This window comes from Cynoglossus semilaevis, chromosome 18, assembly GCF_000523025.1.
Source record: "Cynoglossus semilaevis isolate Cse_v1.0 chromosome 18, Cse_v1.0, whole genome shotgun sequence".
NCBI classification, from domain to species: Eukaryota; Metazoa; Chordata; class Actinopteri; order Pleuronectiformes; family Cynoglossidae; genus Cynoglossus; species Cynoglossus semilaevis.
Window position 1 is genome coordinate 10,731,470 of NC_024324.1, and position 16,331 is coordinate 10,747,800.

General features: G+C 42.0%; 1 protein-coding gene across 6 annotated transcripts in view; it reads right to left on the reverse strand.

The window, feature by feature from the left end:
• The window catches only part of jarid2b (jumonji and AT-rich interaction domain containing 2b), a 229,749-nt gene that overhangs the window by 29,406 nt on the left and 184,012 nt on the right, over positions 1-16,331 (reverse strand). For 5 of the 6 annotated variants that reach the window (XM_017041062.2, XM_025065065.1, XM_017041065.2 and 2 more), the window contains 2 exons: positions 15,174-15,397; positions 3,513-3,731 (listed from right to left, as the gene is read on the reverse strand). In XM_017041062.2, coding sequence (XP_016896551.1) covers positions 3,513-3,731; positions 15,174-15,397 — 443 coding nt within the window. Of the gene's footprint in view, positions 1-2,520; positions 2,945-3,512; positions 3,732-15,173; positions 15,398-16,331 lie in introns of those variants that run through there. The other variant, XM_008331704.3, reaches the window with a different exon arrangement.

The window sequence follows — 16,331 nt, forward strand, 5'->3', positions numbered from 1 at the left end:
CAAAAAAGGTCAAGCTGAGGTCAACACAAATTGGCTTCTAAGTCTCAAATATGAAAAGTAAAAAGTACCATATGTATAGTCACACCAGAAATTACTGGAACTCTGCCAGAATGATATTTTTACTACTTTCACTACTAACTATTGAAACATATACAGTAATAATATGGACAAAGATTGTCAAAGATGACTAAGAGAGTGGGTTAAAATTGTCTCAATTATCTACAACCACATTTAATAAACAACAAACAGATCATTAAACCACAGTCATCATCAGTGCTGAACTGAGAACCTGTCCAGCATGGACATAAGACAAGAAGCCTGAGCAGCTCTCTGAGCTGAATACCTCACAGACCTCTACTAGCACCAAAACCACACCACCAAGTGGAACAGCCTACACAAACATTGTAGTGACAGGCCTCTGGCGAGCACACAGTCCACTTTAATCAGTTAAATATGCATGATTTACGTCCACCATGAGAACGCCTTTATGTTTCATGCAAATGAACCAGGTCAAAATGTACGAGGAGGCAACCAAAACATGGCACAGATGCAGCGGGAGTCAAACGGCAGCTGCGCAATTAGAACTTCATATTTAACAGGTCTCTCTTCAGGTTTTACCACAGTCAACTTTAACTTTCATGAAAGTCTATTATCAACAGGCGGTGGGGGAGACAAGGGTGGAGTACAGGACATAGCAGCAGTAAGAAAATTTATGAGCATTTCTCTGCTTGAGTTTTTACACTTGTGTTTCTCAGGTTGTGCTGATACAACTACTGTAAGAAAAATAAAGAAACCGAGTTTGAGAAGTCAGCAGAGGAACTGCGCTAAAAAAAAACTGTTTAAAATTTAGCTCCATCAACTTGAAACACAGGCGAGGAGAACAAGGAGAGCCAGGGAGGGAGGGAGGGAGAGAGAGAGAGAGAGACAGAGGTGGAAAGACATAGCGCTAACACTCTACCACCATTTCCCTCTCACAACCTCCCACAATTTCTCCTCTTTCTCCACCATTTCTATCTCCATCTTCCCATAAGGCCACACAGCCCTGCTCCTGCTGGAGAACCACACCAGCTGTATATTACAGTGTCATGTTTGACAAAAGCCCCACTACCAGAAACACGGTTCTATGTTCTGCTGAGAACAAATTATTAGTCTCCTCAGAAATCTACATCTAATCCCTGTTTTCCCTGGTGCATTTTTACAGAGAGGAATGTTTGAGCAGCAAAGTGGCTCTGGTGGAGAACAATATGTCACAGCACACTTCACTAAGCAAACATAGCTGTGTCTTTCAGATACCACGTACTTGACGTTCTTAACGTCCACACAAACACCTTATACCTCACATATTTTAAATATTGTTTCAACGATATCAATAACCCAGTCACCACGGTGATAATTCACCTCCTCCTCACACACCCTGCCTCCTTAACCTCCTTGTCTCTCACACACAGCCCAACAAGGCGTATGAGCTTATTCCCTCCTTATCTATTTATATAGTATATCACAGTGAAGGCACCAAGCTGCTTCACAAACAGTGTTGGAAGAGGAGATAAGGAGGAGGAGTAAGCCGTCCTCATGCACAGACCACAACCTGGATTTGTTCAGACAGGTTTCACTGTCCCAAATGTTGCCAATGTGCAAATGCAGAGATTATGATTCAGCGGGCAGCGGCTACACATGTTCTCTGCCCGTGTGGAAGACAGATGTGTCTGCTGCTGCAGGTGGACGACACAGAGGCAGATCACATTTCAGAGGAGGTACACCTACACAGTATGGACTCCCTCGCTCTCTCCATCCTTTCTCAAACCCACCACTAGTCTCTCTCTCTCTGCTCCTCCTCCACTGTCTACTTTGAGAGCTGAGCACAGTGCTCACCAACTGAAGCAGCAGGGATGAGTTCATATATAATGTGGAGCGATGCAGAGACAAAGACCTGAGCAGAACATAAACTCTCTTCAAACTCTGTGGTAAGAAATGTTTCACAAATGCACTCAAAAACATTAATATTCTTTTCTGTAACTTTTAGGAATAAAATATTTTTAAATAACATTTTTGAAGGTTATTTTCCATTTTTCAAAACAAATTAAATTTACTTTATATTTGCTAAATATAAACTTCAAAAATAGACTTTTATCAGCAAAATTGCTGATATTTACGTTTGAATTTCACGAATTTTATAGAATTTTCACACACATTCTTTACAGTATTTTCTATAAACACTTGTGCAGCGCTGTACAGACGTCACAACGACGGTTTTCATGCTCCATATAACAGTAAGACGACGGCTCAGCGCTACTGTACACGCAGTATTTCCTTAATGTTATTTAGGAGAACGCGTGTACTCATGCAAATGTGTATGTGCCCCAAAGGGTGTACATATGCTGCCACAGCACCGTGTGTGTTTCTGGGGCCCCGGACAGCTGTTGCAGCGACTACATAAACACCTTATTAGCGCTTAGCTTAGCAAGTGTTAATTGGGGTAGAAAGAGTCGACGAGCTGCTCCACTTCCCCGTGTGACTTACCCTTTGTCTGCGCCGAGTAATTAATGCAGGAAAAATTGCCCATAAACACGCACTCATTCACACACGGACACATAAAACTGTTCTGTTGTTGTTGTTGCTGCTGGTGGGGGTGGGTTTTTTTTTTCTGTCGGGGCTGTATGACACAAGCGGAACAACTCCTCTGACCCGCGAATCTTAATTGGCTCAATCAGTTGCGCCGAGCAAGGATCAAAGACGCCGAGCCAGGATCAAAGACGCCGCTACGTCAAGCCGGTGTTCCGGACAACGACCAAAAAGGAAAAAGAAAAATGGATGGCCGCTGAACAACGGCTGCTGGTGGAGTTGTATAACGTTGTTGTTAAACTCGTAATAAAAAAATAAAGCCATACTGGCGCAATAATTAAAGAGTTTGAGTGTCAGAAAGAGGTCTGCTCTTACACTGAAACTTTTGTTTTACTTCCTGTGTCTTTCTGTGATGGAGAATATAGGAGTTAGGAGCTTACTGCTTCCGGTTCAAGGCTTACGCCTTCGTGTGACGTTATGACTTTAAAGGGAAAGAAATATATATATATTTTCTCGGTAAAATTTTAAATAAGTATTTTGATGGACTAAAACTAAACTAAAATTAAAATGTTTTGTGTATTTCATTAATTAGTATTTAATTAATAGACTGATATTAATAGACTGATATTTCCCACAATTATTTAGTAAAATAACTGAGACTAAATTGACTGCCAAAAGGAAATACTGTTTGAACTTTGGACCAGATTTTGTTCCATCATCACATTAGTGACTTCAACTCACCTGTATAAACAGATTGTTGTTTCAAAAAAAAAAAAAAATCCCACAATTCAACATTAATTGAAATTAATTTTATAATTGACTATCTAACTGTTCTGCACAACCTGTGTGTGGTTCATCACACACTAGTCTGGTGTTAGAAGGTGAAAGAGAAACACCCTGCTAATGCAGTCCACATCATGCCACATTCAAAGCCCTGGTCTAGTCCTTACCATGTCCATTGATGGGCTGCCTGGTGGGGAACTTGCCCTTCCGTGGTGTTGAGTGGCAGGAGGAGGAGGCCGAGGCTTGACTGCCACTTCCCCCGCTGTGAGAGTGGATTGTAGCGCCGTTCTTCATCTCCTCCTCCTCCACATCCTCCTCCTCCTCGTGGTCGTCCTCCTCCTGGGAGCTTCCAAAGTACGCCATGCTGTTGGGCAGGGCCATTGAATCTGAGTGCAAAGAGGTGGAGAAAGAGATTAATACACGTCAAGAAGGATGGGGAGTTCAGGAGGAACAGCGGGGAGAGAAGAAGAAAAATGAATTAATCCGAAACTAATAAAAAGCCCTAAGACTAAAAGTCAATGTCTGATTTATTATCCTGTTTGAACACAATTCAGACCGCCGGCTGTCCACCAGTACAAATAATACATCTCTTCCATTTATAATCACAGGAATTACAAACAAATCGACATCAGCTTGTACATGGTGAGACAGTCGTGTAGAAATAGGAACTGCTGGAAGGTTTATGAGTAATGGTGATTGTGCGGCAGTGTTCTTTCCTCTCTTATTATCCTGGTTGGTGGCCTATTGATGCTTCACTAACTGCTGCAGCACATCACAGCGCCATAGTTACATTCAGTGGCACAACGAAACAAAGACACAAACAGACACAGCACAATGTGAGAATGACTTCTCAGACGCCTCTGCAGTTTGGAATAAAACGATTTGTCCTACTAGGTCACATGGTCCATGCTACAGTGTAAATGTTTGGGAACCTCTGACCTAAAGCAAGGTTGTGGATGAAGATTTGTATAAGTAAAGTATATATATATATATATATATGCTTTTTTTTATTTTACAATTTTATTACTTGAGGAAAATGTGCTTCAGGATTATACATGTACCTTTATAGCACCACCTGCTGACAAAAAGAAAAAACTTCATGCTTTGAGGTGCCAAAAGTGTAAAACACCTTGTTCATCACTTTTTTCCCTGGTTTGATGAATTTAGTAGAAGAAGTGCTGCAGCAACATCTCTGGGGTAGAAGTGAAGGATGACTCAGAGCACAGCCCACAGTCTGCTACAGCCAGAAGAGTACATGTATCCAGAAGTTGACAGTTTTATTGAGACGTGCATATTGTACACGTTCTTAAATCCTCCTGGGAGCTTCCAAAGTACGCCATGCTGTTGGGCAGGGCCATTGAATCTGAGTGCAAAGAGGTGGAGAAAGAGATTAATACACGTCAAGAAGGATGGGGAGTTCAGGAGGAACAGCGGGGAGAGAAGAAGAAAAATGAATTAATCCGAAACTAATAAAAAGCCCTAAGACTAAAAGTCAATGTCTGATTTATTATCCTGTTTGAACACAATTCAGACCGCCGGCTGTCCACCAGTACAAATAATACATCTCTTCCATTTATAATCACAGGAATTACAAACAAATCGACATCAGCTTGTACATGGTGAGACAGTCGTGTAGAAATAGGAACTGCTGGAAGGTTTATGAGTAATGGTGATTGTGCGGCAGTGTTCTTTCCTCTCTTATTATCCTGGTTGGTGGCCTATTGATGCTTCACTAACTGCTGCAGCACATCACAGCGCCATAGTTACATTCAGTGGCACAACGAAACAAAGACACAAACAGACACAGCACAATGTGAGAATGACTTCTCAGACGCCTCTGCAGTTTGGAATAAAACGATTTGTCCTACTAGGTCACATGGTCCATGCTACAGTGTAAATGTTTGGGAACCTCTGACCTAAAGCAAGGTTGTGGATGAAGATTTGTATAAGTAAAGTATATATATATATATATATATGCTTTTTTTTATTTTACAATTTTATTACTTGAGGAAAATGTGCTTCAGGATTATACATGTACCTTTATAGCACCACCTGCTGACAAAAAGAAAAAACTTCATGCTTTGAGGTGCCAAAAGTGTAAAACACCTTGTTCATCACTTTTTTCCCTGGTTTGATGAATTTAGTAGAAGAAGTGCTGCAGCAACATCTCTGGGGTAGAAGTGAAGGATGACTCAGAGCACAGCCCACAGTCTGCTACAGCCAGAAGAGTACATGTATCCAGAAGTTGACAGTTTTATTGAGACGTGCATATTGTACACGTTCTTAAATATCATGTTCTGTGAGAGTTGCTTTCAAAAACCTTACTCCCTCTTTCACTCTCTCTTGCTCTCTGACTGCTGAGCTAATCCTAAATCTGTCACTTTCACTCTTCCACAACAGGATTACTGCCAGTCCCTGCCCTTACTGAAGCAAAAATAAAACAAAGATGTTCTCTCACTTTTCTCTTTCTGTCAAACTCATTTGAGTTTCATGAATTCGCCACCGCTGAGAAATCTAGCAGAAGAAGAACGTGCTGGAAGAGGTGGATGGTGTTTGGCGGTGGGATGGTCTATGATGTTACCTCAGTTTGCTGAATGTAGACACACACTCTCATGGAAGGTCATGTAGGCCAAAGCTATGTTATTAAATCCCATAATGTTGCACTCGTAAATCAGTGTGCAAACAGCTGGTTTGGTCTCACAGATGCTGGAATGAAGGGAAACTGAGGGAGCCTTGTGCAAACTGGGAGCCCAGAAGTCTGAGACTTCCTCCTCCTCCTCCTCACACCTTAGACCCCATTTTACCATTTTTCAACTGATCGAGAACAGGTGTTGAGTTTTAAAATAAGAAAACTCTTGGCATGGTGAAGATGGATGTAGAGTAAATATAGCTGTCAAAACTCGGTACTGATATGGACTTTGAACAGAACTCTGTCATTTATCATGTATTTATGATTATCTCCAGTTACTGATACGGGGAGTTTTTGTTTTTTGCTGCTTCTGTGGATCCTTCAGCTGGAACTCCAGCTGTTCATTAAACGATGAACAAAATAATTTCAAATAGTAAAAAAAGGCTCTACTGTTCCAGTAGTGGACATGAGTGTGTGGTTGTGCAGCATCTTCATAATCCTGATTAAATGTGCCTCTTTATGAGCAACAACACACTGGATTTTTATGAAGTTATTTTTTATAACTATATCAAAAGCACTGCATGAACAACAAGTGGAGTTTTTATTACCCTTTAAGGGGCTTCGGCATTTAAAGGCCAATAACCAATGTGAGGTTATATGTCAGTAAAAAATAATGTGAAGCTGCAGAAAAAAAATTTGTTTTACGGCGTGCTGAGGTTACACAGTGAATTCAGGATGAGCCAAACTGGTTATCTAATTAGCCACACAGCTGATGACTTGTCTTTGAAGGAATGCACCGTGATGTTTTATTAATTAGCCTAATTAATAAAACACTGTAAGAAACAATGTGAAAATCGATATTTAATTCTTCTAATTCAAGGATGCAAAGCAAAGCCTTGGTTCCTTTGAGGTAAGAAAATATTTACAGCAATCTGTCACGTCAACTTTCTGCAGTAAAGCTAATATAATATATTTATGTCTCCCAGGGTGGTCTCCTCCAGCTGTTTTCCTACAAGTCCTGGTCAGGGTGAACAAAAAACCATAACATTGTTGTCAGTGACAGAATCCTGGCAGTTGTCGTGAACAAACTGAGTTTTACTTCCAAAAGAAATGGACAGGGTTTAAAATGAGCCGGTCTGTGTAGCCACGGAGAATAAAAAGGCAAATCATGCACATCATCGCAGATGGAAACATGGATGGTTGAGTTGGAAGATCAACGTGCTTGGAATACAGTGGACACTCCTCAGTGGAGCCTATGAACAGAAACCACGTAACATGAAGAGTCAAATCAGGTTAATCTCTTTACTATGTAAGAATTTTCTTTTTTTCATTTTTTTTCTGGGCAGATGCATTGAGTTCTTATTCCCATAGTTCCTATGTCCCTTTTTCTTTTTAATAAATTTCATTATATGAGGGTTAGACACTAATTTTGAATAATATATATCTATGTAACAGAAAAAATGTAAGCAATTTTGCAGTTGGGAGCCTCAGATCCAGTGTGTTGTGTGCCCACAGCTAATCCTGCAGACTAAAACAGGAAAAGACCCATAAAAAGGGGATAAAAAAAGGTAAGAATACAGTGAAGTGAGAAGTTTCCTGTTCAGTCTGAAACAACAAACTGTTGTAAATGATGTGGGTCTGATTAATGACGTTCTCATTTTGCGGTGAGAACGTAAAATTATTTGCACATTGAAAGAATTAATCCAAACTCTAAACTCTACAACTCAAACTTCCTCTTTGAACATTGATTTACTTCACTTCAAGTGCACCAACAGCTATTATTGGCCAGTCAGGGGAACTGTGGTTACAAGTCCATACTTCATATTTATTTTGAAGGATTATTTTAAATGCCCAAAGCTTTTCCAACTCTTAAAGACGGGGGGCTGTGCCGTAATAAATCTCTGTTGTGCCTGGGATCACAGTTTTCACACAGCATCTGTGCCAGCCTCTAATACATCCTAAGAGGGCTGCAGAGAGAGGGGGGCAGCAGATTTCCTGAGCAGATATAGACTTTTACCTGCTCTTTTAAACTCTTAAACCAGGGCAGGAGGCAAACCGTTTAAAGGTGGTGAAAAATGGCCTGTGTATATTCCACATTAACCCACATGGTGGCGGTTTCTCAGCAGGCAGAGACAGATGACCTCATGTTGTCTGTTAAATAACAGGCTCTGACAGGAGTCAGTGTGTTTTTCTGAAATAAGAATCAGATTATTTTAAGTATTTGCAGACATACGCAGCAGAAGCTCTTAAACCTAAACCTTTATTTTATGGCCATGACTTTAACCCAAAACCATAAAACAGTGTTTTGATGGTTGTATCCCCGTCAATGGTACGGGGAAAACACAGCTGGGCAGATGTGGCCCACGGGCCGTAGTTTTCCTGTAGTCCTGTAGCAAATTTGACCTCAAAGCAGTGGCACTTGGAATGTTGGGGGCGCTGTGGTGCAATATAAACTCACGTGTAGACATAAAAGAAAAGCAAGAAGACAACACTAGAGCAAGAATAGAAATGATTGAACCATGAAGAAGAGGTCAATCATGGACAGGATGGACACTGACAGGAACTATCTCAGAAACATACTGCCCACTGGTGGATGTATCGCTAACAACCACACCAAACATGGAAGTCACATGGGAGTATGTTGGTCATCATGTTTGAAATGGACCTACTGTGTGTATTCCTGAATGTAAAATGAGGGTCTTGACTGTCTAATACCAATACAATGTTGATGCCATACTGGTGTTTAACTGATGAAGACCAAAATGGCTTACGGGATTAACCACTAAGCCAACAATGCACCCGGATTACCCTCCCACCACTCTCTGTCATCACTGCATTAGTATTTTTTTGTGTATGAGAGAGAAATGGGGTTAGGGCGGCCGAGGTAATCTGAGATTTCCCACTAAACCCTGTCAGAGAGGACTACAGACTTTCATGTCATAAATGTTAACAATTCCTTTGTTCTAAAGCTGCGGCAGGTCAGATGTGATAAAACCAGGTTACCACCCTCTACTTGTCCCGCATCAAACTCCTAAAGACGTGAACTTAAAAATACCCACTTGCAAACAGGGAGCACAGACGTCTCGGTTATCTTGGCGACAGAGCAAATAGTCCTCACATAATGCAAACAAACACACTAAAGTATCACACACACACACACACACACACACACAGGCCCAATCAGCTTCTAATGACTCGCATCATTAGCTAAATGGCTGTAATTTACTGCCCTGACCAGAGGTCAGTAAGCAAATGGCAAACAGACCTTAGGGGCGACCTGGGGCAGGGATGGAAATGTGTGAAGTTTCAGGGTGGCAAAAACGTGGATATAAGTGGTACTGTTTTGTACTTTTGTTAATTTTCTTCCCATGGTCCGTGTTAAATGATGTGAAAAAAGAAGGTCATTTAAAAATAAGGTAAATAAATCGGACCAGTTAAAATGAACAGGAGACAAAAGCAGTGAAAGTACATCTGAGCAAAAGACCAGATTAAAGACAGAGACTGAGGGAACATGGGCTGCCTGGTAAAAACTGCTGAGAGTTTAAATGCCTCTCCTCCTCCAGAGGAGGCAGGAAAGGATGTGAAAAACATACACAGAGCCGGAGAAACCCAATATCTACTTTCTTTTGGAGCACTGCATTGGCCGAAATTCTTTAGGGTCCAATATCAAAGATTTACAGAAAACCTTCTCTCGCACAGGGGGACACTTAGAACTAATGTAGGAAAACAAACAGTGAACGCACAAAACACAACACAGTCCTTCACGGAGTCCAGTTCCAGTGATATTGGATTTTCATCCACCTCGTCATGACTGCAGCCAAATCATAATTAGGTCTGAAAAAGTCTATTAATGTTGTCATTCTAACAGGGTTCTGGACCCAGTCCTCCACTTCTCTGCCTATTCTTCTTTTGTCCCCTTAACTGGAACTGAAACAATGAGGACAATTTAGACACTCAGTCAAGATGGGGTGGATGAAGCCGGGAGACGTGAGCGTGCCGACTTGGAACAAGATGCTGCGAATGTGCAGAGAAATTATTAGTGCTGTTCTCAGAGAGGGACGAGAGAGTTTTCTGGCTCGGAGAGGAGCAGTTACCTGTGGCTGCCGAACGGTGCCAAAAAATTTCATCATTCTCTTGAGGAGAGAAAACTAGAGAGGGAGAGAAAGAGAGAGAACCTGAGATTATTAGGGACTACATCTCCCATTGACATTCCTAGATGTCAGTAAAATCATTAACCCCACAAACAGGGGCTCACAACAAAGCAGGACGACGCACCCACACCTGTTGAGGCACGGTGATTCTGACGCTGTAATATCTGACAAACAGGTTCAACACTCATCCATGCTGGAGAATGACGGGGGGGTTCCTTATGCTTCAGGGAAATTCACTTGTTACAGCAGCGAGGCAACAGAGATTAACGAGAGGCTGCTGGACTTGTAAACGTTCTCTTCAGAGTGGAAATATGTTTAGAGCAGGGGTTTATAGCCAATAAAAATATCTGCAAACAAAATGTAATTCATCAATCGAGCCAACAAAGTCCAACACACGTGCTCCTCTGTCCTTCATTCTTATGTGTCACAGCAGACAGAGACAGCAGGAGTTTTTCTCTCCTTTCTTTCAACTGAGTGCTTACTCTGGCCATTAACACTTTTATTAGAGCTGATGTCACACGAGAACGACCACGGAGTTTAATGACAGTGGTATAACAGATTGGACTATTTTTATATATCTGTTACTTCTGCCTCGCTCATAAACTAAACACTGATTAGAGGATTTTCAAGCACTCTGGTGACATCGGACACACACACACACACACACACACATGGCAGTGAGGAGTTCTGGTGCTCACCCCAACACCAGCAGTCCTGGGCTGGGAATTGAACCTACAACCCCTCCAGTTGTATTAGCAGCGTAGATGGCTTTGACATTGTTTATTTAAAGTAACTAACACTACACACCTTTTACCATCCGCCGACTGGAAATGTCAATGTGTAAACCACAGAGTGGTATCAACCCACAGTGTTTGCAGACGGAGGAGTCTGGAGTTTATCTAATCCCTAATCTGTTGTAATCTTGTCCACCAGTGTGTATGTTGTGCACGTGTTTTTACCCCCACTCAGGACTAACAAACTATCTTTTCCAAAAGGGAAATCCCTCAGTGACTAAGACAGTCTGGAGCACCGCCACACATGACAATCAATCCCAATCTGTCTCACCACTCCATTGTGTTCCTCTCAGTGCTGCCCTCCTCCTGGCAGCAGTGTTACTACACCTTATAGATTACCCCAAGGCAGACAGGGCCAGAGGCAGACTGTCTGGCTACCACCCAAATGGCTTTCTCCATGGATATAAACAGCCCAACTACAGGCCTGGACCACACATAAACACCATACTGAGCACAAGGTTTGCATGAGAACTCTGGCTCTTTGCTCAGTGTGTGTGTGTGTGTGTGTGTGTTGCAGAAGACGAGCAGTCAGATAACAGTGAATATAGACCCTAGACAGTGTGGGTGGTTAACACAGTATATGCTGCGCATCCTTCAAGACAGACAGAGAAATCATGTTTTCCCCCTCACATTCCAGTTACTCCCACGTTGCATCAGAATGATGGTGCACCTCACCTCGCACCGCTACAGGATTTAAAAATAACCCCCCACCCCCCAGTTATGGAAACAATAACAGCAACACAAACCAGCTGATTAATTTGAACGCTCCAATAATCCCAACAGAACTACAGGAACCACTCAGTGGAGTGGGAATTTAGATTTGGAATCTTTTATAATTCATACCCACGTGATTGCTCCAAAATCTGAATGTTTTTACTGCTTTTGTGCAACTGTCAGAATGATGGATGGGAAGACTCCTTTAGTTTAGGAGCCTAATGTTTACTAGATAAGATAAGCAAATAGTGCAGTGGGCGTGTCGGTCAACTTGGGGGTGTGGGATCATGTGTTTACACAGGGTGAACGTTTGACCTGGTCCAGGGGAAAGAAACACAGAAACTACCACTGGGGGCAGTGGAGTAGAGACGGAGCTCACTGACCTACAAAAATAATCAAAGCATTTAAAGGAAAGTCATTTAGGGGTGGTAATGAGGTTTATATTTACATAATACAGCAGTAAATCTGTCATTTGGTGGCAGACATGAAGGAGCCTCCTGTGTGTGTGTGCCGTGGACACATCTCCACAAATCTTAAAGGGGATTTGAGGTTTGAATGATATCAAAAGCCTTGAATCCCTTTGAAAAGATTAACCAGGGAAACACAGGCATCCTTACATGCCGAGTGTGTGTGTGTGTGTGTGTGTGTGTGTGTGAGAAAGAACACACAACATGCACACACAGACATGGACACATAACCTTAAGGACTGATCTGACATTCTCCTGTGTCTCTGTCTTGGTAAAGGTCCCAGCATACGGGTCGTGTGAGACGCCAACGGGGGAAAAAAAGGAAAAAAAAAACAGCACAAAAAATCTGCACAGGAAAATGTCATCCTCACAGCATGGACAGCAGGCGTACGAAAACACATGCATATACATAAAAGCAAAAGTGAGGCTATAAATACAGAAGTAAAGCAGGGACCAGCTGGGTGAAGGGGGCCTGGTTCTAATGTCAGCGTTAGTAAAATAAAGCTGATTTTACATGTATGAGGAACAGAAAACAAACTGCCATATCCAAACTTAATTATGAGGACAGAAAGCAGCAGAGCAGAGTCTGGTCCAGGCACCTGCACCTCGTTAGTCAGCGGCCTCAAAAGGTTTGGGGTTACGTTAGGACCGCCAGTTTGGAAACACTTCCTCTTCAGAGAAAACAGACATTCATATCATTAACCTGTGCAGCATCCAGGCCTGAACATGTAAACCAGCACCTGTCTCATCTGCTGTCGGCCAAAGAACGGACGCTGTAACGCCTTAAAGATGTAACATCCAAACAGACCTGGGTCTGAATTTAGTCCCAGCTTTAAAACAATTAAATTAATAAAAAGTTCTGATACAATGTTAAGGAGAAGACTGTATGGTTAATATACGTTACACTGCAGCCCATCAGACAGAGGAGTAGAGCCAAGGTTGTCTGGGAAAACCGCCTTTTATCATTCAGGCCTTGAGTGTGAAAACGTATTAAATTTTAGAATCAAGATTTTAATTTAAGACAGAAATAAAAGCTGGTGATGCAGTAACAGTATAAGGTCAGTGTGCCCTCTCCATCTTTTATGTTGACATACGCCCCAGAGGAGTCCACTTACAGTGGGCATTAAACTATTATTTTCAACACTAAACCTAAACGTTGTCAAATCTGAGGATACGTCACAAAATTTTGACAATTTTTACCCAACGTTTGCAGTAGTCTGCAAGAGTCTACTTGGCCAGATGGTAAAAAGAAGTATGCGCAGCTGTGTATGATGGGTAAAGCCTGTGATCTCATTTGGTTGGAAATCACACAAAAAGCTGATTTGCCTCTAATCAAATTCCTAATCTTATATATTCATCATGTGTCAGTTATATTTCTTATATCCAGTAGCAGTTTGTACTTGGACTTCCAAGGAACAACGTCATTTAAAGGGCTTTTGACTACAGCACCCCCTCCTGGAAAGGAAGAGGAGCTACACACTATAAGCTGAGACACTTCCTGCAAATGTAACTTTTAAGAAGTAACAGTTTCTATCAGAGCTAAAGCTGCTGTAGAGGCTTCTACTTTGAATGGATGTCACTCCACTGCCTGTGAACTGTGAATAATACTACAGCTTGTTATACACAGCACTGGGTTGGAGGTCCAGGGACTCATTCATCTTTTGTCTTGAAACTTCTTAGAAAACGGCACAGGCTGCAGCAGACTGTAGACCTCTGTGTCCACTGGCCAGCACTGCATTGGTCCCACGTAACACGAGTGCTTCGTTTACTTCAGAGGAAACAAGACTTTTTAGTTACTGCGAGTATCACTCTGTGCTGGGTATTTCTGTGTGGCGCTGCCTGGAGGCAGTTTATTAAAAGAGTGTAATGGTGTCACTTTACTCTTGTACAGTCTTCCCTGTACAACACAATTCTGCTGCTCAGAGCACACACACACACACAAACAAACTGCTAATTGCTCCACTATGGCTGGTATAGTTCATTTGAGTCAATGTGTCAATGAACATGTGTAGTGTTTGTAGTGTACGGTCGGGGTGTGTGTGTGTGTGTTCACAGCTGCTGTAGAAGGTGTGATTCATGGTGTTGAGAAGTAGGAGAAGAGATGTGTGAGCTGATGAAATAAAGGATGATCTCAGCCTCAGGCAGGTAGACCATTCTGTGGTCTACACCAGAGGGTGGGTGTTGGGGGGAGAAGGGGGTGATCTGCTCTGATTTGTAAAGTTTATAACACTGACAGAACAGTTGGTAAACTTCCTAAAATTCATCTGATGATCATATTTGACTCTCTGTCCGTGCCTAGCCTGCCTGAAGTCCAGATTTGCCTTGTATTTAAATTGCCCAGGGCCTCATGAAGAGAACAATCAGAGGACAGTGACTCAGACTGGTACTGGTGCTATAATCTAATTTAAAAAAGCCAAGTATCAAATCTATAATCCCATCTATTTTTTAAAGTTATACTTTAAAAGTAGACGAGATGTGACGTAGTCATTTCAAAGGTATTCTTTATGAATTGATTTGGTCACTGAATAAACTTAAAGTAATTGGAGTTCAAGTTCAAGCACATTACACCATTACAGTTTTGCCTTTCTCTTGTGTTCTAATTGGGTTTACCAGCGTTCCTGTGAGCGGGGTCAGTGAATGTTCTCCTAAATTACTAATCTTCATGTGCATGTGTGTCTGAAATGAAAAGCAGAGCTGAATTCTTAAAACCAAACCACATTTCCCTTTATATTCTAATAAGAAAATCCCTCTCAGGGAAACATCAACTCCGAGCAGCAAACACAAATATGACAGGTCCTGGAAAGGCTTCATTCTCCTATTCTTCATATTTTATTGGATGTGTTTGTGTTCTTGCTAATGGAAAGCATACCGACCGGAGGCCTATCCCAAGACAGTTGAAATAGCAGGGAAATACTGTCCAGTCTCTGAGGTAATAAGTAGCAGAAACCAGTTTAAAGTAATCTCATATTAGATCTGTTGCTCTCTTGTTCAACAACATCCCTGCAGCTCAACTGCTGGACATAATCGTGCGTGTAATTACGTCTCCATCTGCTGCGATCGGCTGTCGCCTTACCTCTGAGACACAGGAAGGTGAGGAAGTCCTCCGTTTTGGGCTTGCGCTTGGACAGATCCTGAATGGACGAGGACAGGGACGAGGAGGAGATCAAGGACAGGGTTGACGTGGACATGGTGGCCAGGCCCGTGTTCAGACTGCCCGTGTCGGCCACTTTGATGGGTGTAGTGCTGGGCGAGTTGGGCTGGGACTGAGCGAACTTCCTCTGTGCCTGCAGCCGAGGTCTAAGAGAAAAAAAGCAGCAGAAAGATAAATGTGACATATGTGGCATTTAATTAAAGCAGAGCACAGTAGCGTTTCACTGACAGAGGTGGTCGGCCATGAGACAACTGTCATGACGCCACGGATAACAGATAGCTTAATATAGCTTGTCACATCTTATGCTCCTTGGTCACATGAGAATGGGAACTTTTTTTTTTACACACACACACACACACACATATATATATATAAAAAGAGAGAGAGAGAGAGAGAGGAAGTACATCTTGGCTAATAAACATCAACTCCTGCTACAGATTTGATGTCATTTCTAGCTAAACTTTAGCATATGTTGGGCCAATTTTGACCTGTATATAAATTTGTGCTACGCTTCTAATTTTTCTGGTCAACATTAAGGTAATTTCAGGCTAATTTGCAGTTACTCTTGTTTACTTAAGTACTTTCCAGCTAACTTTTAGATTTTGTTCTTTTATGCCAAGACACATGTGAAGTAATGACAGTGAAATTCCTGTTGTGTAACACAACACAATCGTTGTCAGCAGCAGCCAAATCTCAACAATCCTTGAGCCAAAACAACTACAGACTTTCAGAAAGAAAAGTGAAGATGTTCCCCTCCTTCTTTGTCCTTCTGTCACTCTTCATCTTCTTCTCATTTACTCCAGTCTCCTCCTTTCCATCAAACATTTGTTTTCCCACTCTATCTTTTTTCACTCTCACAACCACGAAGCTGGCCACAAAGCTTTTAAGATGTCTCTCTCTCACTCTCTGTGTGGGATTTTTTTCACTGCTCCTCTCTTTTTTTTTCACTAAGCGTCGGCGAAGACGAAGGACAGAGGAGAATATTAAAGAAGTGGTTGTCGGAGAGAGAGAGAGAAATAAGACGTAGCTGCCTTGTATAGAAAACACCCACAGCCACACATGCTGTCGTATGTGCACGTA